The sequence below is a fragment of the Agelaius tricolor genome, unplaced genomic scaffold (assembly GCF_023055355.1).
Source record: "Agelaius tricolor isolate 1412-34295 unplaced genomic scaffold, bAgeTri1.0.p SCAF_2, whole genome shotgun sequence".
Classification (NCBI taxonomy): domain Eukaryota; kingdom Metazoa; phylum Chordata; class Aves; order Passeriformes; family Icteridae; genus Agelaius; species Agelaius tricolor.
The window spans coordinates 59188587-59211287 of NW_027269262.1; the positions used below are offsets into that span (position 1 = coordinate 59188587).

General features: G+C 39.6%; 2 protein-coding genes across 8 annotated transcripts in view; one reads left to right on the forward strand and one right to left on the reverse strand.

The window, feature by feature from the left end:
• Positions 1 to 4580, forward strand: part of CLVS1 (clavesin 1) — a 98478-nt gene extending 93898 nt beyond the window's left edge. The window contains exon 6 of the mRNA XM_071420098.1: positions 3326 to 4580. Coding sequence (XP_071276199.1) covers positions 3326 to 3413 — 88 coding nt within the window. The 3' untranslated portion in view covers positions 3414 to 4580. The remainder of the gene's footprint in view (positions 1 to 3325) is intronic.
• The window catches only part of ASPH (aspartate beta-hydroxylase), a 114424-nt gene continuing 96295 nt past the window's right edge, over positions 4573 to 22701 (reverse strand). For all 7 annotated transcript variants that reach the window (XM_071420075.1, XM_071420060.1, XM_071420066.1 and 4 more), the window contains 4 exons: positions 21078 to 21213; positions 20137 to 20228; positions 15378 to 15511; positions 4573 to 8785 (listed from right to left, as the gene is read on the reverse strand). In XM_071420075.1, coding sequence (XP_071276176.1) covers positions 8635 to 8785; positions 15378 to 15511; positions 20137 to 20228; positions 21078 to 21213 — 513 coding nt within the window. In that variant the 3' untranslated portion in view covers positions 4573 to 8634. The remainder of the gene's footprint in view (positions 8786 to 15377; positions 15512 to 20136; positions 20229 to 21077; positions 21214 to 22701) is intronic.

Genomic DNA, 22701 nt, shown 5'->3' on the forward strand with positions numbered 1-22701 from the left:
CTGCAGGGCTCCATCCTCAGCCCTGTGCTCCTCAATAGCTTCCTGAACGAGCTGGATGCAGGACTTGAAGGAATACTTACAACAGTAAATGGGAGGAGCTGCTGACTGCCTTGAAGGCAAGGTGGCTGGGCAGAGAGATGTTGACAAATTAGAGAGATGGGCAATCACCAACCATATGGAGTTCAACAAGGATTCTGCACCTGGCATGGGGCAGCCCTGGTTGTGTGAATAGTGTGGGGAACAAGAGCTTGGAGACAAGTGCTGTGGAAAGGGACCTGGGCTCCTGGTTGATGGCAAGCTGAACATGAGTCAGCAGTGCCCTGGCAGCCAGGAGGGCCAAGAGTGTCCTGGGGGGCACCAGGCACAGCATCACCAGCCAGGCAAGGGAGGGATTGTCCTGCTCCACTCTGCACTGGGGCAGCCTCATCTCAAGTGCTGTGTACAGTTTTGGGTACCACAATATAAAGCTATTAAGCTATTTTAGAGCGTCCAAAGGAGGAATGAGGATGGTGAAGGGACAGGACAAGAAGCCACATGAGGACCAGCTGAGGTCACTTGGTTTTTTATCCTGGAAGAGATGGGGAGACCTCATTGTGGTCTGCAGCATCCTTATGAGGGGAAGTGGAAGAGAAGGTAGTGATATCTTTACTCTCCTAACCAGTCACAGCACCTCAGGAAAGGGCATGAAGGTGAGTCAGGATATTTTGGATATCAGAAGAGTTTTTACCCAGAGAGTGATTGGGCACTGGAACAGGCTCCCCAGGGAAGTGGTCACAGCACCAGCCAGCCAGAGTTCAAGAAGCATTTGGACAATGCTCTCAGGCACATGGTGTGACTCTTGGGGATGGTCCTGTCTAGGGTCAGAAGTTGAACTTGATGATCCTGATGGATCCTTTCCAACTCAACATATTCTGTGATTCTGTGATTCTACAGTTACTAGTCAGCTGAAAATGCTTTCTGCAGTGGTGGCCTACTGCAAATCATCTTTTCTCTGTCATTAAATAAAGTAAAGCTATAGAATGCACTCAGGATGTTTTAGGCCAGTGAAATATATATCTCATGCTAAGGTATTACATTAGATTGTGAGCTGCATAGATTCATATCGTCAAAACCCGACCATCTACATTTTTAATACTTACCATAACTGAAGAATGTGAAAAAAAAATATTTTGGAATCTTTTTCAGAATTGACTGATTTTTTGATTTTCTACATAAAAAGTAAGTTAAAAATAAAACTGGAAACACTTTTCAGCAAAGAAACTCCTGACGTATTTGGAAAATGGAAATCCAAACACAAATTCTTTTTTTGTAGTGTCTTAGAAAAGAGCAATGATTGTTCAAACCATGACTGTGCCCTACAGATAGATATCAGAATTGCTTATTTTAGGATAGTAATCTAAGCAGCTTTTACCAGAAACAGAAAAGAAATTGTTGCTGCAGAGCTTAGTAGATAAAAAATCTCAGTTAGATCCCTCCCCACATTATTCAGAAGGGCTTTTGAATAATATGGCTTTTGGACTTTGGAGGTCAGGTGGGTTACAACACATTTACTCAATGCTCTGGATGTTTTGTTTCTGTGTAAAAAGAAACAGCATAGGACCTGAAAACAGAATTTGGGATTATGTTGCTCCCAAGGTGGTGTGCATCCAAGTACCATTGTGGTGGGGAAACCTGTATCTTGCTGTTACAGAATGCAAGAATTTTTGAGTGTGTAATAAGATAAAAGCAGAGATGATCAGCAGTGGTGACAAAAGGAAAAATTTTCAGATTTTTCACAGTTGACTTAGAGCAGAGACTTTCAGCTTGCAGCTGGGAAATGCCGCAAAGGACACACAACTTTTTATATCCATTGAAGGGCAGTGGGTCAGACAGAAACAATACACTGGTGATGAGTATTAATCAGGTACTATTTAATAATAATCTTATCTGGTAGTCAAAAAGAAAATAAAAACCTGGTGATGTTGTGATTTCAATCCATTCCATAACAGTTTGAAAGCCACATGATTATTTTTTGCTGCCTCATAGTAGAAATATGTAAATTGCCATTTAGCATAATCTCCCAAATCAGTTGCTTTTCTATATTAAAATGCAACCATAAATCACTATTCATGTCACATATCTGTAAAAAATACGCAGTGAAAACATGTGGGCAAACATAATTTCTTTGAAAATTATGGCATGAAGTCTTCCCATTGAGCACCCAGTTTTGTTATCTTTCTTTGGAGATTTTTTTTAAATGAAAATTTTTTATTATGCTTTAATGAAAGCTCCAGGCATAAGAATAGGAGTAATTATCATACAAGTTATTCACAGTCACGATATTCAGTCCTGCAGTACCAAAGGATGTAATTTATTAAGGATTCTTATCAAAAGAGAGGTGACATCTAATCTCACAAAATAGCTAAAGCATAAATGAACAATTGGGAACTACAAATGCATCATGTATGGAATGACAGCTACTCCTAATTCTAAAAGCTAACCATGAGAAAACTGGCTCTCTATAACAATACTATGCACTATGTGAATGCCTGGTGTGGATGACTCTATCATCACTTGTGAAAAAGTTCTCTTTCTAAAAGTACCAGATTCACTCAGAGATCTTGCTCATTGTCTCCTCCAAATTGGGAGGCAACTCCTAGCCCAAAACAGAGAAAATGGAGCATAACAAATCTGCATATATAAGGATAAATTAATTAGCTCCTCCTTTCATAGCTCAGCAAGCAAACATTACAGCACACAGACCTCAGAAAATTAAATAGTCTTGAATTTTCCCACAATTTTGATCCCATTCATCTTTTGTTACTGCAAGAAATCATGATGCTCCTCTTTCTCTAATGCTTACTCATTTTTCCCATGTTGGGATTTTTTTAATCCATTAATAACAAAGTATAAAATATGCTTCCCACCTTGGAGACAGAAATGAATTTTAAATAAAGTTATACTTCAAAGGTGTAGGCAGGGAGATAAACTGCAGGACTGGGCACACCAGAAGCTCCCTCATCATCATATTAACCTTGTCTTCTTTATTGGTCTTGGGTACCTCATGAAAGCTCTGCCCTGGAAGCTCTTGAGCACGTTTAGCACTAGGGATAGTAGGTAAGCACTAAATATTTTGAAAGCATTTGAGATTTTCAACGACTCCCTTCCCTGCTTGTATTTAAAGGAGTGTTTCCCGAATTCCTTATTCTTTCCACAGAAAAGAATTAAAAAGCCATAAAGATGAGAATGGACTAAAGCAAAGATCATAAAAAGAAGCACGGGGACCCCAGGGAGGTGAGTGAATCTGCAGCAGCCATTACTATCATGTGTGTTTTTCTGCATTCAGGTCCCAGTCTGTGGTGGAAGCTGGCACGCTGAAACACGAAGACCAGGGGGAGAGTGAGAACACCCAGCCACTGCTGGCTCTGGACTGAGCTCTCAGGAGCCCCAGGGAGATCCATGAGCAGACCTCCACCATGGCAGAACCCCACGGAGCACACCACACACAGACACACGCACGCACACACACGTGTTTCGCTTGATGACAAGTCCTTCGTGTTTCCTGACCAGTAACAAGCGTCACCAGCCATCTGTCCCCAGGGCTGGTGCTGAGCAAGAACTGAGAAACTTCTACTGACACAGCAGTCTGTCCATACACAAAGAATTGGATTTCTGTTTTTTTTTTTCCTCTTTGACTTGTGACATTAAAATATTGGAAATGGTGGGACTGCATTCTCTGTTTAAAGAAACCAGGGTGTGTTCATAGTGTTTCTGAAGACTCCATCAGGGATGTTCATTTTATAGAAGTGAAGGTTGTAAGAGTTTTAAAGAAAAGCATCTCAAATTTAAACTTTACTCTGTAATCAGCAAGTGTAATCTGGCTTAGAGGGAAAAATCATCAGCATCTATAGAGCACTTGAGTTTTACAGAAGGATTTTGCATTTAAAAAAGAACCCCAGTGCCAGCATAATGCCATTCAACATGACACGTTGTGACTGCCTCATCCATGCAGCTTATACAGGGGTTACATTTCAGTATCTAGCAAAAATTGTTCTCAACTTTTGAAGCCCTTCTAAAACTGCCAGCTAAGTGGAATGAGTTGTGTGAGCAGCAGACACACACAATTTGAAATGCAATTACTTGATTTTAATGATGATTCAAATTTCCACAGTCAACTTAGGAGCCTATAAGACATGTGCGTGTGCATGTGTGTGCACGTGTGAAGGGGCTGGTTCCAGGGAGACACACTGGACAAATTCAGCAGTGATTATTGGTTCAATCCAGATTGTTTCCTTTAGGTCACAACAGCAAATGAAAGCTCTGCAGAACCATTTACCCCCTCCCCTCCTGCAGTCAGGGAAAAGTGTAGCCAGAAAGGTATGCTGATTGCAGATGTGGGCCATGGTTATAATGAAAAAGGAAAACTTAGAATTAATTATCCAGTACAAGTATCTGCTAGAAGGAAATGTTGAAGAATAGAAGAACTGAAATGCCAAAGATCAGTTTGTTTTATCTCTGTTTGCTCTAGCTGCAAAGAGAGTACCATCCCTTCATTGAAATGGAAACCGGATTAAAGAAATAAAAGAACAATCATTATAAAATTGCATGTGCAGTGACTTTATTTCTTAAAACGGTTACAATCACTGTACACACTTTAAATCTTCAATTAGATTGCCATACATTGACAATTCACTAGAACAAGCAGCTGGCAATAATATATCAAAGGTAGCAGTGTAAACCATACATAGAAAATGAGATGATAATGGGCACAAGGGTTTTTAATGTGCACTGGAACACCCACTGAATTCTCAAGTGTTAGGCTGAAGTGATGATACAGTTCAAGTGGACATGGCCAGCCCTAAAGGATGGACTAACAAAATACTGCCTTTATCTACAATAACATTTTATGGCTGCACAGGGCACAAAGGACATCCTGCCAGATCCTATCAACACACCTGGGATTTACCCCCTCGTTTTTGTACAGAATAACCTCACTCAGACTAATCTCTTACTGCAGCAACATGTCATTGACACAAAGCCTGGCCTCCATGACAGAGAGCCAGCTTTTAAGGCTGTGGATGGTCCCAGCAAGGCAACACAGGAGTGAGAAAAAGAAGCAGAAGCTTGCAGGAACATTAAAAAAATAATATAACTGAGCCCATTTATCTTTGGGGTTTCTTCCATTCCCCCCCCTACCTGACATCATCACCACCTATTACAGGAAACAAGGATGTCAAGGCCTGGTAGCAGCTCCTTTCTCTTCCCTGGGCTCACAGAGACTAAAAGGCATTTGGATTTGTCAAAGAGAATGTGCTTAAAGCAGAAAGCAAAAACCAAAAGAGACAAAAAAAGATAGACATTTGCTATTATACTGCAGCATTGAGGAAGAATTACTTTGGTTTACAATTTTTCTCTGTTAATACACTTACCCCCACTGCCATTGAATCTTTGTGACGATCTGTTACAATCACTATTCATTAAAGTGGGTCTTGTCCTGCCCAAGAAGTGCAAATACCACTGAAATCTAGTCCTTGAGGGTCAAACCTCACAAAGGATAAATGATTTACTTCCTTTAACTGTGATACGAATAAATACATATGATGCCTTGTATATAACCCTATGAAGCCTGCATTTAACTGTAGGCTCTTACACAGATTCTGTGCAAGCAAGGTAACAACAGGCAGGGAGGAGCATGGTCATGAGTACATACTGTGTTACAAACTATATTGCCCTTGTCTGCCATTTCCTTCTGTAAATAAATCTAACAAAAAAAAATGCAAATTGCAATGGATTTCCATTGAAAAAACCACTTCACTTCCTCCCTTGGCATTTCCAATGTTGAAAAGCTTTTCCAAGACAGAATACCACTTGGCAAACAGGAACACCTAAAACAATATGCCAGTAATTCACTGCAGAATTTCTGCTCTATATATCCTCCCCACATACAGAGCTAATCCAGTAACTGTACCTAACAGAATTATCCACTCTCTGCTCCCTGACAGGTGGGCATAGAATAGATTTCCTTCAGTGTTGCAGGAACACCTTGTCTTATTTGAGGCACTTAAGATTTTTTAAATGGCTAATGTATCACTACACAATCTAATAAACAGTGCTGCTCTGGCACACACACATCTTGGGGACATTACTTTTATCTATTTGCCAATTTTATCTATTTGCCAATTGCAATTGGACAAGATAAAGTAGGAGCCTAAAAAAGGAACAATGAAACAATCTGAAGGACGGCATGGATTTTCATAAATAAAGCTCCAAAGCTTTTACCACTCCTTTAACATTTACTCTGAGCTATAGAAACTAAAATGCAACATTAATAAAAATATTTCTAAATCATCAATTTTGTTTAAGAAGTTCTTGATTTTTTTCTTTACACACACCATCTTTATTTTAGAAAATTATCTTATAATTTGTACTGCTTGATCATTTCAAAAAGATATAAAATATAGGCTCTGACTTGACAGCTAATGGGATATTTAAAAAATATTTTTACTCTTTTATCTCCCACAAAAAAGTACCTTATTTCCAGTTTTGCATGATTCTCCAAATGATCTCCAAATTCATTTTTATATTATGGGAAACTTATAAATCTTTAAAGTTTTTCATTATTATTAACTGAGAACTGTTACTTTCTGGTACATTGTGTATAGTTTCATTATTTTTGATATGGACAACACGTTAAAACCTAATTATCTTAGCTGTCTAAAAGTGACTCTTGAATAGACAGGGTTTATCAGTTTAATATTCAAAAAAGGAAATTAAAGTGCACATTTCCAGAAACTGTACACACTAATTTATGGTACAGTCACCATGTGTTATATGGCATTAGAAGATTTAATGACCTAGTAAAATACAAGAATCTGAAAAGCATTCAGTTTATGGGAATGCAAAGCTCTTATCTGCAGCTTGCTTCAGCAAATGTGACATTCAGGTCACGATACTCCAATGCCATGATGTAGACTCTGCAGTAATAAACCACTGAGTACTACACAAATAAAAACTGTTCCATGTCTTTTGGATGAGAAAGTCAAAGCTGCAGAGAATAAGTAATCTCAGTGCCTCCTTGCTTAGTGTTTGTCACTCACAACCCTCAGTAATGATGCCCAGAGCATCCTAGCACCCCTGTCCACACCCAGCTGGTGCTGTGGCTGAGGAGATAAAGCCAGCCACAAACATCAGCAGTGCAATCTCTGCTCTCTCTCTCCTGTTAGTGTTCTTAGAAGTTAAAAATGAAGGGTCCTGTACACTCCCAGCTCCCATTAAACAGTACAGACCTAAAAGATCTGCCATCTGCTTAAAAACATCTAACTAGTTTTCTTTCTTGAAAATAGGCCTTTTTATCATATAGAGAATTCTGTATGGTAAACACAGAGTACACTGTAAACAGTACCGGGATCAGACTACTTCAGCATTATGTCACGCATTTCAAGACAAGGAAAATGGCATGAGGTCAATTATAGGATCATTCTAGCACTCTGTAGGATGCTGGCAGTGGAAGTTAATACAAGGTAATAACTTGAAGGTCTTTGTCTGCTCTGCATTCCGGCAGGAAGCCAAGTTGGACCTTGTCCTTCTGCCCAAAGCACATGAAATTCTTCATACATTTTTTTTTTCTGCTGAATGATCACCCAAGGGCAGCCAAGGAAGAGCCCCTGGAAGGAGGGGCCCCAGACCCTTGGTGGGTAGAGAAAGGATATCAGACCAGAAGCTTTTGTAATGATAGGAGAAACAGCAGCTCACCATATAATCCTAAGAATGGTCAAGTACTTCAAAATGTCAGATTTGCTCAGCATTTTCCAAAATCACATTATCAAACTGAAGGTCACCTGCTAACTAAGAGAACTATTCTGTTTTAGAAGAACGAAGTTTCACTAGGCAGCTATTATGCAAGTTTCTGTTTACATTTCCAGGAAGGCAAAAGAAGGCCACACTTGGCAAAAATTAAATTTGTTCATATATAGTGTTTTCCTTCTGCTGATAGCTAGAGACACATTTGTATATATATCACCTTTTAAAAAAATAGTGGTTAATTAAAGGAGATTTGTTCATAATTAAGCTAGAAAAATACAGTTACTCAGGTAGAAAAAGTACAAAACACACATAATCCATTCACATTATCTACAGTGATAACATAGGGACATGTTCTATGCCTAAAGCAGCTAACATCATACCTGCATACTGATTTTCAAAGTCAGTTGTGTGCATATGTTTGCAAATATCTTACATGTTGCTTCCCAGACAGAAGGCCAGGAAATATTCCCTAGATGTAAAATCATAAATCATGTGCTTAAACACAGTCAAGCAGGTGACTGACTGACTGGTTTTGTAAAGAAAATACAGGCATGACAAAAACATCTGCACATTCCTCAGCTTGAAAATCCAGATCTATTGCTTTTTGGCTGACAAAACTTGTGTTTTCAGACTTGCAGCCAGAAAAACAATACACATCAGTGCTGTATCAGTATGAAACAAAACATGGCTTCTTTCTGCTTTCAAACCAAGTCCACTTTGATTGTAGAATGTCATCCTTATCTTTCCTTACCCTTAAAATGCTTGTATACTTTGTATGCTGGATAAATTAATCCTATTTTCATACTCCAAAGGAGTTAATACTCCTCTGCTCCACACATCAGAAGAAAGCCCCTAAATGGCAGGAAGGGTACGCCTCTGTTGAGCTGTTAACTCAGGGTGCCACACATCCACAATGAATATCAGGCGGTAACTTTCAGCATCCTGCCATACTTCATGTTCAAAGGAGTCATCAAAAATAAGAACTTTCCCTTCTTCCCAGTCTCTGCAAAACAAAGAAGAACATACTTCAATGTACTTGAAGGGCCATGGAGCAGGTAAGCTGTAGATTAGCTCTGAAGATGCTCTTTGACATATGAGAAAGATTTAAACAGTACAGATTGCATAGTCAAGATTTCACTGCCTAATCCAGAGAGACTGGAGTATGGGAGCTTTAAAGAAACTACAGAAAGATTAGTCTAATGGACCTTTATATTATTGAGGGATCCTTCCCCCTCATTCTGCACAGTTATGCTCACAAACACATTCAGATATTTATGGTGTATGTTATTTATTATACTTTTAATTACTTGAGTAAAGTACTGGTGTGATAATCCACTTTTCTTCATTTCTAATCAGACACATCAGTGATGTACATAAGTGATGGAAACTGAGGGAATGACTAATAACATGGTCATACAGTTAAAAAATAAATTATTTTAAATCAATTTGGTTTTTCTAAAAATCAGACCTTCCAAATGCCTTTGGAAGGTCGTGTGGTCCAAGCCTCTGCTCATAGAAGGACTCACTGCAGTCAGATCCAACTTTGAGGTTAGATGAAATATTAAAAAATCCACTCATAAAAAGTCTGAGATATCTGCAACCATGGGCACTCTACCATCTTATTGTGAAAACTCCCTTTTACCTAGATGAAAGTTCCTTCACTGTCACTTGTGTTCATTGCCTCTCATTCTACAACTGCACCTCTCTGAAAAGAGTCTGGCTCTGTCTTCCTCACAGTCACCCCTCAGTAGTTAAGAAGTAACTAGGCTACTCTATGGCCTTCTGGTTTCCAGACTCCAAACCAGTTTGTTGAGTTTCTCCTCCTAATCATTTTATCTTATCCATCCTCCACTGGAGTCCTTCTAGTTTATCAATGACTTTTTTTGTACTAAAATATCCCAAACTGGACACTGTACTCCAGAAGTAGTGTCTTGAATGCAGAAGAGAGAGGAAAAAATTGTACTGCTCAAATTGTTTCCTACAAATTTACTAACACAGTCCAGTACACAGCTAGACTTCATCAATACAAAAGAAGATTATAAGTCATGTTCAACTTGGCCCCTAGGGTCCTTAAGCCCTTTTCTGCAAAGCTGTTTTCTAGGCAGTCATCACCCAGCCACTGCAGCTGCCAGGTGTTTATCTGTTTTCAGCTGCAGGGCTTTGCTTTTGCGTTCATTGAACTTCATCACATTTCAGCTGGCAGCTTCTCCAGCCTGCTGAGACCTGGATTCATAATTTTGAAGAGAAGTTGAACACCTGATTATAAACCTCCAGGTGAGACTGGATGAATGAGTATCAGTCAAGGTAGCAACAGTCAAAGGAACATTCCTTCCTAAAGTCACTCTACCATGAACACACACTCAATTTTTTTAACAGGATCCCTCAGGAGCTGAAGCAATCCAAGAGGATGGATGCCCTCAGAGGGAAGGAAGCACCATGAACAGTAAAAATAGTAAAGAAACAAAGGCCTTGCCATCCAAGATGGAAATGCATTGCTTAAGCTCATTCTGCTGTATTCATTTACTGAGAAAACAATTTTCTTTTTCAAAAACAGGGTGAAAACCAGGTTCATACTTCCAATTCATCTCCATATTTTTAATTCAGCAAAAGGAAAAAGTAACCATCAAAATTTATGGGGCTGTGCTGTAATGTTCTGAAAAGAAATTGAAATAGATCAATTGAAATAATGAGCTAAACATAATTTCAACAAGAGTAGAGAAACCAGAGAGCATAACATAGTAAAAAAAATTTCACACTGACTTGCACATGCCTTAAAGGCCCAGATAAACAGCCTTTTGCAGGTTTCAGATATGAACATGTGGAGTTTTTTGCTACCACATCAGTTATCTGGTAATGAAAATGTTGTATGTCACACAGACCCTGAGTTACTGGTACTGCACTAAAGTTACATTGGTTTTATTAAAGTCCATGGCAGTAAACCATTTGCAATGCTAAATGTGGTAAAAAAAATTCAAGCAGACTTTGGGTATTATTAGTTTGGTTTGGTGTTTTGGGGTTGGTTTTTTTTGGGGGGGTTTTCTTCTGGGGTTTTTTGGAGTTTTTTTGGGGAGGTTGATTTTGGGTGGATTTGAGTAGGGTTTTTCTGGGAGGTGGCGCCAAGGGTGTTTGGTGGGGAGGGTTGGGGGATTTGGCTTTGCTTTGTTTGGAGCAATTGATATCTGGTCTTGTTTTTCTTGTTGGGGGAATAGCTGGGTTTTCCGTTGGTTTAGGTTTTTTTTTTTTCTGGGTTTTTTTTTTCTTTTTTTCTTTTTCTTTTTTTTTTTTTTTTAATTAAATCAAGCCTGAAAAGAACTGCTCTAAATAGCCTGAAAGTGCAACTCAGTTAAGGACAATAAAAACCCAGGCACCCAGATGAAGTAGCTTCAAAGGTTAAAACCCGGGATCTATAATTTGCATCATAATGGGATCGGCTGTTTTGCACAACAAAGAAAAAGTCATAAAGCTGACGGGACTATTAGCCCCTTTTGAAAAGGCTACAAACCCCACCATTAGCATGCAAATAAATATTTTCTAGAAGCCTGATGGTGTGAGAAACACTTCTCAGTGGTAACACAGGGACCATATTGTTCGGGTCTGGTGCTGAGCCACTTTGGGGTGGTTTCCAGATAATTCTCCATATCAGCTCTAGTGTCACCTGTTAAAGGTGAGATCTCAGACTGGCTTCTGCACAATGGCTCTAGCTTCACCTTCATTTCAAGATAAGGTTACCTTCCTTGATAGCAATGTTGGATTATGATAATTAGATATTATTTACCTACAACTTTTGTGCATTATACCCTGCATTTTACAGAGCTGGGACTTCAAAATGGCCAAGTGACCTAAAATTATCAATGCTATACAGAACAAGAAACATAGAATCGTAATAGTTTGGGTTGAAAGAACCTTTAAAGGCAAAACCTGCAATGAGCAGTAACATCTTCAACTCCATCAGGCTGCTCAAAGCCCTGTCCAGCCTGATCTTGAATGTTTCCAGGGATGGAACATCTATAATTCCTATGGGTGACCTGTTCCAGTGTCTCACCACCATCTCTATAAAACACTTCTCCCTTATATATAATCTAAACCGACCCTCTTTAAGCTTAAAAGCATTACCCCTTGTCTTGTTGCAATCTATCTGATACAAACTGTCCCAATCTTTCCTAAAAGCTCCCTTCAAGTACTTAAAGGCTATCATGAGGTCTCTCTGTACCCTTTTCTTCTCAAAGCCAAACAACCCCATCTCTCTCAGCCTTTCCTCATAGAAGAGTGTTTCATCCCTCTGATCATCTTTGAGGCCCTCAACTGCAAGATACACCAACTCCAAACAGCTGCAAAAAGCTCATCTGTAAATGAAGGAGTAAAACAGCAGTAGACAGTGCTGATTTGCCTGTCCATCAAACGATGAGTTCCATTGTAACACTCTAAACAACCATGCTGGGTGGTGTCGTGTCACAGACATATTTTATGAAAAATCCTTTCCTTAGGATTTTTCCTCCTGAGAAGCTGAGAAGCCTCAGGAACAAAATGTAAACAATGGTTATCTGCTGCTGTGGAATGCAACAGGTGGATCTGTGATTGGTCTCATAGAGTTGTTTCTAATTAATGGCCAATCACAGTGAGCTGGCTCAAACAGAGTCCGAGCCACTGTTATCATTCCTTCTTATTCTATTCTTAGCTAGCCTTCTGATGAAATCTTTTCTTCTATTCTTTTACTATAGTTTTAATATAATATATATCATAAGATAATAAATCAAGCCTTCTGAAAGATGGAGTCAGAGCCTTGTCTCTTCCCTCATCCTAAGACCCCTGTGAACACAGTCACAGTGTCAGAACCCAGGAAATTCCTCTGGCTGCCCTGGAGGACTCAAGACCCTGACAGGCATGGAGTTAAAAACACCTGTGCCTTTGATTTTAGCCATTGGAAAAAACAATTACCAACTTTGTATGAAGATCTACCAGCCACAAGAGTTTGAATAGAATGTTAGTGAGTTTATCACAGGGTGAAATGTAGAATTTTGGGGTTTTTAGAATGGGGGTTCAGGAGGCAAGATGGAGGAATCTGGGCGTGTCCTGCATTGCTCCTTCTTCTTCTTGGCCTCCATCTTCTGCTGTGATGGTGGCACTTTTGGATTGGTTTAGGGTAGAGACAAACTACATATGTGATAGGTATTGGAAAATTATTGTAAATAAAGTACACGTAGTTTTTATTATAAAAGATAACACTGCCCTGAGGCACTGCCCAGAGGTTGTGCCTCAACCCAACCTGCCAGACAGACCTCAGTGGGTCAGAGAAAGAATGTTATAGATAAAAAATAATAAACAGCCTTGAGAATAAGAACAGAAGAATCTTGACTCCTTCTTCGGCTGCTGGGCTGGGAAAAGAGACTCTCTAACACATCTCGGGGTCATCATGACCACAGAGACCCCCGAGAGGGTGGCACAGAGGTAACCAAGCATGAAATTCTCACTGTTTCTGTTCTCTCTCTCACGGACCCAGCAGTGGCACAGGAGGCCAGAAAAGCCATGATGATGGTAATCTTCCTCTCCCAGCCAGCTCTCCTACTGGAAACCACCAGTTTACCACTGCTCTGAAGCACCACAGGGAAAGGAATGGAAATTGCTCAAGCTAAGTCTTCCTCCTGGCACCATTCCCTCTGCCAGTAGTTCAGACACCCCCTCTGCCACAGGGGAAGGATATGTAAAAGCCCTTTCACTGCCAGCAGCAGACACACTTTGAGTGCTTCCAGGGAAAATCTCGCCCTTGTTTCTGAGTGTACAGCTCTTGCTGTAAGCAATTGATCTTAACACATTTCAGCAGAAGTTGTAGTCAGCTCTTGAGTGCTTTATGTGTTAAATGAATATGCCTGATGCATAAGACTGACCCAGGTTCTGGAACCTGGACACTGACATGCTCTACGTTCTGTCTGCAGCAACAGGCATTTTTCTGCTCTTGACTTTGAGGGAGTGTGTCTACCAAGGAGGTTGTTAAATTCTTTCTCCACAGGATTATCCCTTCTGTCCAGGTTAAGACAAAGAAGGGTGGCAGCCTTATAACAGGTGGTGAGCTGTGGACACCTGTTCTCTTGGCAGCAGAGCAAAACCACTATTTTGTTCACACCAGTTACTAAACAGCCATGAAATGGTAATGCCTTGCCGTCACCACCAATCTGAACTCACATTAATGTCCTAAAGTGAAAAGACTCCATGCCTCTATATCAGTCTTCTAGGGCAATTAGCTACCTCCCCCTCCACCCAACTTGATTTGGATATTGGATTGAATGCTGGAAAAAAAAGTCTGTCACTTTCTAGATGTAGGTAGTGTAGGTTGTAACACTGACTATAAGCTACATGTTGGCAGGAGAGTATAGCAACAACACTTTTTGTTGCTAACAGCTGGATAGTTCTATCCTCAAAAATTCCAAAGATTTCCGGTTGTGGTTGTTTTCAAATGTTATTAAAAAAACCTCCTTTGCTATGTATTGCAGTCATGCAGACAGGAGTAGCATTTCCTTTCTCAATATCAAATTAATTCTATTTCTACCATTAATTATATTATTACATTGAAAATAACTCAAAATTAGCACTTGTAGCCTTCAGAGGCTGCACAATCTTTCAAAATATATGTACAGATATTAAGAATCAGATATTAATCAAACTATTATATTAATTAATATATTAATCAAAATATATGTAAAGATATTAATACTTCTCTTAAGTCCAGACAAATTTAGCCTGCAAGCAATAAGCAATAAAGTTAACACTACATTTTTCTTTCTGTGTTTAATAATATAATACAAAAAACTTAGCATTTTCCCAGCTTTCTAAGGGGAGTATATGCCCTGATTGTAAATGTATAAGCTATTGCATTTAATTTCATTTGGACTGAGCAAACAGAGATAAAACTGACTTGAAATTCAGTACAATTTTTCCCTCATGGGTAAGAAACTTCCCTTGAAGTACACTTTAAAATAAAATTGCCACCTGAGTAATTCATTGGGCCTAAAACTTCACAGATGTCTTCATCCTGAGATCAACTTCAATTGGAATATTTCAACTGAATTATAACAAATAATACAAACTGAAAAGGAGGCTTCTTCTGGAAGTGCCATGGTATTCTGTCACAGCAGTGAAAATGTAGTTGTATCTTAGTCAGCTTCTGCCAAAGCAGCAACTAATTCTATGTCTCTCCAAAATCAAAATAAATACAGGAACTCTGTTGGCAGCATTGTAAAGCCAACTCTGTAGATTGGCATTGTAAAAGTAAACAGAGACCCCATTGCCCAAACCCACCGTTATTCCCATGCCGTAGCAAGGAAGAACAGGTTTGTCTCAAAAGGTTCCCCTGACACTGTTTCAGAATTGGTATTTATAAGTTTTTACCATGAGTCAGAGTGCGAATTGCCTGCTAATGAGATATATTACACATCCTGGTCATCAAAACAATCCCTTTTTTTCTTTTTTTTAACTACATGCAGTCCCATCCCTTCTTCAGCCTTGAGGAAAGTGGGAAAAAAAACCCCAAAAAAACAACCAAGCAAGCAAGCAAGGCCCTTTCCCCCAAAACAGTAAAAAAACCCCCAGTATTTGAACCATACCTGTGCTCTTGGGCACACCGTATTCTGCAGCCTTCCTTAGGGATCACCAAGCCCAAATGCATCCTCAGCCGACAATTGGTGGGCCCTGTGTGGGGCCAGACATGAGTTCCTGGGTGCATGATAGAATATTTGATCTGCAGGAAGAGAAAGGCACATTTTTTAACACATTTCACTTCACAACCATGCTGCAGGGAGTCAGGACTTCATTTAGTCTCATCCTTGGTGATGGGTGAAAAGTGTAATGCCATATTTTGTTTGAGTTTCAGCAGCAGTTCTCATATCCTAAAGGCATTTAATACTACAAAACATATGTCTTGTGGTGTGTGTGTGAAACCATTTGTGTGTGAAAGTACACAGTTTTAATTTTTACTTAAAATAACCAGTATTCACATTTCAGGCTGAAAATAATTATCTTCTTCCTACAGTCAGAAAAACACCTTTTTTCCTATGGAGAGATTTAAAAGGATGGACAATAGGAGACACAAGTCTGTGTTCATCAGACTGGCCAGCCCCTCTCAGATGACATGTCTGTGGAGGTCACTGTCAGCCTTGGCTGTAGCAAGCCTGAGAAGGTGGAGCTCAAGATCACGAGAGGATGGAGAAAGTAAAAAAGCAGAATTACTACCCACAGTTCAGGAGAGCAGATTTGGTCTTGCTCAGGGATCTGCTGGAAAAAATCCCGTGAGAGAAGAGGGGTCTAGGACAGCTGGTTGATTTTTAAGTAGCACCTTGTCCAAACTCAATAATTCCTATGTGCAGGAAGCAAGGCAACCAGAAAAAAACAAAACACAAAAAGGAAGCATACAGGAAGTGGAAGCACGGTCAGGTTACCCAGGAAGACTGTAGAGACACTCTCTGCAAGGGCAGGGATGAGGCTGGGAAAGTCAAAGCTCTCCTGGTGCTGAATCTGGAGATAGAACTGAAGGGTAACAGGACAGATTCCTACAAATATCTCAGCAATAAAAGGAAGTCTACAGAAAACATGCCCACCTACTAAACATGACAGAATATCTGATGACAAAGGACATGGAAAAGGCTGAGGCACTACATGTCTTCTTTGCCTCAATCTTTGCTGGTCTGACTGACTTTCAGGAGTTGCAGGCACCTGAGACCAGTGAAACAGAACACTGGAGCACTGATGATTGATCTTCTGTGGATCAGGTTAGGGAACATTTAAACAAACCCAACAATCTGGTTCATGGGTCCTGATGGGATCCATCCATGAGGCCTGAGGGAAATGGATGATGTGAATCCATACATAATCCATGCAGTCTTTGAAAGGTCGCTGCTACCAGCAGAGGTCCCCTGGTAGAAAGGAAATGTTGCTGTCTTCAAGAAGGACAAGTAGGATGGTCTGAAGAGCTACTGTCTAGTCAGCCTCACCTCAGCCAAAGCTGATGGAGAACAAGAAATCCTGGAAACATTTTTCAAACACATGAAGGAAAAGAATACCTGTGTTATGAAGGGGATTCTGTACTTTACCAGCTTTCTGTGGTGAGGTTTCTAGCTTGGTGGATATTGTTTATCTCAACACTAAGTATTTGAACAGTCTGCCATAAACACCCTAATCAACAAAGTGAGGAAATAGAGTCTAGATAAGTTCCCAGTGAAGAGGATTGAAACCTGGCATTTAAGCCAGGCTCAACAAGTTATGATCAGAGGCACAAAGTCCAGCTGAAGGCCACTCATCAGAGGTGCATCCCAGGGCTCAGTACTGGGTCCAGCACTGTTTAAGAGCTTCACAGTGACTCAGAAGATGGGACAGAGTGCATCCCCCTCAGTAAGTTTGCAGATGATAGAAAATTCAATAGGAATGGCCAATACACTACTTTTTTTTTTTCTTTCCTGCCTTTCATAAAGACCTTGGCAGGATGGAGGAAGGAGGAAACACTTAAAATATTTGACAAAAGGCCGCATAAAATTCTGCACTAGGGAGGCATGCACCAATACAGGCTGATGGACAACTGTCTGGAAAGCAACTTTCTAGAAAGAGACTGTGGAGTCCTCACAGGGGGGCCCTCAAAGGGTCCTCACAGTGCCCAAATTAAACAGGAGCCAGCATCGCAGCAAAGCCACCAACAGCTTCCAGGGCTGCATTATGGAGAGCTCTGGCAGCCCACTGAAGGAGGTTATCCTTCCCCTAAGAGTTCATGAGATGTCTTAAATGTTGGACAGTTCTGTGCTACCTACTGTGAGGGAAAACATGGACACACTGGAGCAGGTGAAGGGTATAAAGGGGATTAAGGGATGGGAGAATCTAACATACAAGGGGAACCTGAGGTAGTTGGGACTGTTCAGCCTGGAGAACATGAGGTTCAAGGAAGGATCTTATTGATGCATTTAAATACCTGATGAGAGGAGTGAAGAAGGCAGAGGCAGGCTCTTCTCAATGGCATCCAGGGAAAGGCAAAGAGGCAATGGACACAGATTGAAACACAGCAAATGCCATTTAAGCATAAGGAAACACTTTTTTTACTGTACACAGGAACAGGTTGCCCAGAGAGGCTGTAGAGTGTCAATCCTCAGGGGCATTCAAACCCTGGCTGGACACAGCAACCTGCTCTAATTCATCATACTTTAAGCAAGGGTAATCTCCACATGTCCCTTTTCACCTCGAACTTTTTGATTCATTCTATGACAACTCAGGGCACAGGAAGCATGAATAATGCATTACAGTGATGAGAAGCACCTTTTCAAGTGAGAAATCTGCACATTTGGCTGGGAGAGAGTAGTTTTGGTAAATCTTACAGATTAAGGTGTTACATGCTCTTCAACTGTTAACAAAACCAGCAGAAGACAGCATGTGCCTCTTGTCTGAGGGGGTTTTTTGTGCCTCTAAGCTGAGGTTTCAGCTTACTGGCAGTTTCTTATGACAGCAAGTGATGAGCTCCAGTGGCTGTGGTGAACACAGATCCTCCCACCCAACTCTGCTACCTGTGATGTGTTAGACCCTGACACAATGCAAACAACTGGTGATGCAGGATGCTTACTAATATCTGAGCTAAACAATTTCTGTAATGCCAATATGCCAGCACTGAACATTGATTGCTGTCATGTACATGATCTGCCCATGCAGATCAGTCTGGATATGTCTGTGAATTATATTTGCCTGCTCAAGTGCTCAAGTGCTAGAGGTAAATTGTTCTAAACTACTAATGAGTTGTACTATGGCTGCAATGTAAGAAATGTTCAGAATTAAAACTAGCTGTGATACTTTTAGTTTACTGCTATTTTTAAGAAGAATGTTACAATTTTGATCACTTCCTACTGTTCTAGACAGTGTCTTAGCAGCACTGAACAGGTAGTTCATTATTCTACATTTCATTTATCTTTGTCACTGCATGAGGTGACCAAAGCACCCAAATAGTCTATTCACCACAGAATTCCTTATTTCCTGATTGTGTTTGTTCCCATTGCTTAGTGGTGCTTCCATATGTGACTAGGAATCAGCTGATATTTTAAGTTTATTTCAGCAGTAACATCTGAGTCATGGCTGGCATAAAACTAAAATTGCCCTAGGCACCTCATAATAGTGGATGCAAAACTTTGTTAGACTTCTAAAAAAAAGCATGACTTTTCAGATTATTTTACATTTATATGTTCAAAACATGTGACTACAGCTACAGCTGTAAATATACAACATCTCTGCAAATCATATCATGGAGATAACATGTAGGGCACCAAGAAATTAGGAACAAAACAGTAGCTCTCCAAGAGAATCTGCTCTCAGGGACAGATCCACTGGCTCTGGATGTGACTGAGAGCAATTTTCTCATAGCCACATTGAGTGTGATAACTTCTAATCAGTTATATTCACTATAACCTGCCTTTGCAACCAATCCATGGAACAACAGCTTTGTTCATTCCCACAGCAGTAGCCACCCAGTGCAGTTCTGCGCATCAAAAGCAAGGGACTGGTCAAAAAAATGAACACATACACTCAAGGGTCTGAATTAGGGCTACATTAGCACTGTGCTTTTCAACTTTTGCATTCTTAATTTTGCCATGTGAAGGATATTCTCACATAGTCGTTGTAGACAAAATATAATAACTTGGAAAAAAATGAAAACTTATGTCCTACAAAACCAATGCATGTGCATTGACCTATACAGGTCTACTGCATGATTAAGTGAGGTTTACTGATAACTGAATAGTCATTGTAGGCACGTGAAACAAATGTTGTTGGCACCCACACTCATGGATGTAAAATTTCTCTCCTTCACCTTCAGGAAGGAAGCATCTGGCAGCACTATTTGGCTTCCACAAGGTGATCCTCCCTCTGGCTAATGCAGCCAGGTTGGGGTAGACAGGTGAAATTTATCACAGTGAGAATGTGGCTCCCTAAATTAGTCATGTGAAATTAGGTTTAGATCAGAAAATAAAGCTCAGGTTAGAAAGGACCTAATCCAACCTCCTGCTCAAAGGAGGTTAGGCTATGGGTCAGATCAGGTCACTTCAGGCTGAGGTTTAGTAAGGCATTACTTAGTGGTTGACCCATGGCAAATAACTACTTACCTACCATGAGCTCCCAGGAAACACAAGGTAAAATGGCTCAACTAAAGAGTCCACAGAAAGGCTTCAGCTAACATATTTCACCTGGTATTTGTTGACAGTTAAAATATTTTTATTGTTAAGTTTATTGCGTGCTTGAGGCATCATTAAATATACCAAAATTGTGCATTTCTCTATCCCTCTATTCCTCAAAATCACCTGCTCCCACCATTATGAATTTGCAAAAATGAAGAAGTTTGCCAGGTACCTGCCCTCTTCTGCAGCCAGTAGCTTCTGGGAATCTTTCCAATAAAGCACACGTTTTCGGAACACTTTTACAAGCATTCTCATTTTTTCTTCCTAGTGAAAATAATGGATAGAGCATTGGTAAGAGCAATGAATGAACATTTACATTTTTTGCTTTGCAGAAGAGCAACAAAGCTGCCAAAGACCTGACACTGAGAGGCAGGTAAATATTACTGTTCTCATTTTAGGACTATGCAAGCTAAGTACCTCCATGTTGTAATATCATAGCAGCCTACACATTTTACTTTTACATTATTTGTGAACACCAGGCTTTCTACCATTTAAAAAGTGTTATTTTAAATGTATAATCACTAGTGTGGATGCATAGGAAAAAAAAAGATTTAAAATTCCCCCAGTATCATAAAATTTCAACACCAGATTATATTTTGATATAAATTTGCTTTTAATATTTTATTTTGCAATACTCTTTCATATGTGGAGTTTTATAAGAATTGAAGGTCATTCCAAGAGTTTGGCCTCCCAGTGTACAGCTCAGAGGCAGGGCAGCAGGCATATTAAAGTCATATTCTTTTGCTCACACTGTTTCTGAATGACAGAGCTCCCCTAGCTGGCAACCCAGAAGTGAGGATGTGCCTTCTCCCAGGTCCCCATCTTCCCTCAGGCTTACCCTGTACTATGCATTATGCCAGAAGAGGAGTGCACTCATTGAACAGTTACCATAGTCAAGGGACCCTTAGAGGTATTTGGAGACAACATGGTTTAGAATGAAGAACTCCTGCTCATGGTCACAGGGATCCCAAACACTGTTTTATCAATTCCCTTCCTCTGTACATACTTATCACAAAAACAGTTTTAGAAAAAGTTGTGTTGATACTTCTTACTAAACTATGTTAATCTGAGATGATCAAATTGAGGAGAGAGAAGAAATACAGAATGTTTTACCTTGTTGCCATAAGGTAAACTGGCTCCAGTCTCCTTTTTCCCGTAGGTTCTCATCTTCAGGCAGGAAGAGGCTTCGTTTCTTATCCATCACAGCAAGACCCTCATCCCGAATGAGCTTCCAGTTTTTCTCTAAGGACTGTTGTGAGAGAACTGTTACTGCACTGAGAAATTACTGTGTTTGGCTTTAGTACCATTTTTATTTCTTCCTGCCATTATTAGCTTTTTTATATATTTAAAAGCAATAAAAGAGTGTTTGCCATTATTATCAAGTTGCTTTAAATTCTGTTCCCTTCTGACATGTTAAGGCAGGAAAAATAACTTTCACACTCTTCAGATTCAATTACATTGAGATTGTTAGATTTCAACAATAGCCAGCTTCTTTGCAGACCAGGCCTAACTTTGACTTGCTTTTTGATGAGCCTAAGGGCTCTTTAAGTGATCATTTTGTATTGCAAGCTAAATATATTGATCTTCCTAAATGCTGTGCATGTGACCCTGGATTCAGTCCTGCAACTGTTAAAGCACTTACATAACCTGGAACTCCAGGTGCAGGCAGAATATTACAGGCCAAAGAGGCCAAATTTAAACACACCAATTGAGTTGAAGTTTATGATTGAAAGCCTTCAAAAAGTCTTGCTGAAATTCACTTGCATAGGTTGATGCTATTGCAAAAGTCATAAACAACTTGAAATGCCAGGTGATCATTTATGGACACAATGATTGAGAATGTGTGAGCTGCCTGACACTTCATACATACAAACCCACAAAATAGCAGAATTAAAATTTCTGTTCTCTGCTGCCTTAGGACATTATATTTAGAGAAATCAGATAGCTTAGAAAACCTTTTATTCTACCAATAATAAGTAATTTTAATGTTATAGGAATATAAATGGAAAACCCACAGTATAACAATGGATCTGGATAAAAGTAACTTCAATTTCCCAGCAGCTTACTTTTTTCACTAAACCTTATTTTGGGTGAATAGTTTTCATTACTCCTTTGTGCTCTTGAACAATGCATTTCTGTAAGACATTTTCAATCCATTTCACACTGAAATAAGCTATGGTATGTTCCCACACTACCTCCTTATATGATGAGTAAAAGGTGATATAGCTAGGGCCCCCTAGCTATAAACTTCATATGTTTATTAGCCATCTTCATGTAAAATAAAGTTACATTTTCCACTTGAGTTTTTTTTACTTAAAGGAAAAGTTGTTCTGACAAAATTGGTTTGTATTGCTAGATCATAAATGGCTCAACAAAGCAAACTTTGCCTAGAACACATTGTCTATAATACAGCTAATTTCTCCCACTAGAACAATTTTAGCTAGGCTAAAATGTATGAAAATATCGATTTCAATTCTGTTATTACAGTAATTTCTATCATAACAAATTGGTTTTTTTCTCTCACCTATCAAAAATGGGGAAGAACACTTATTTTTCCTAGTGTATTCATGTTATTCTCCCTCATTGATGGTTTCTATAACACTCATTTAACAGCTAGCATTAAGTAAAATTGCAAAGACTTGTTTTGGAGTTGTTTGGTATTTTTTTTTTAATAAAATATCTTTGGAAAACTGACTTTTCCAAAATGTAGGGTACAAAAAAAGATTGAAAATTTCCA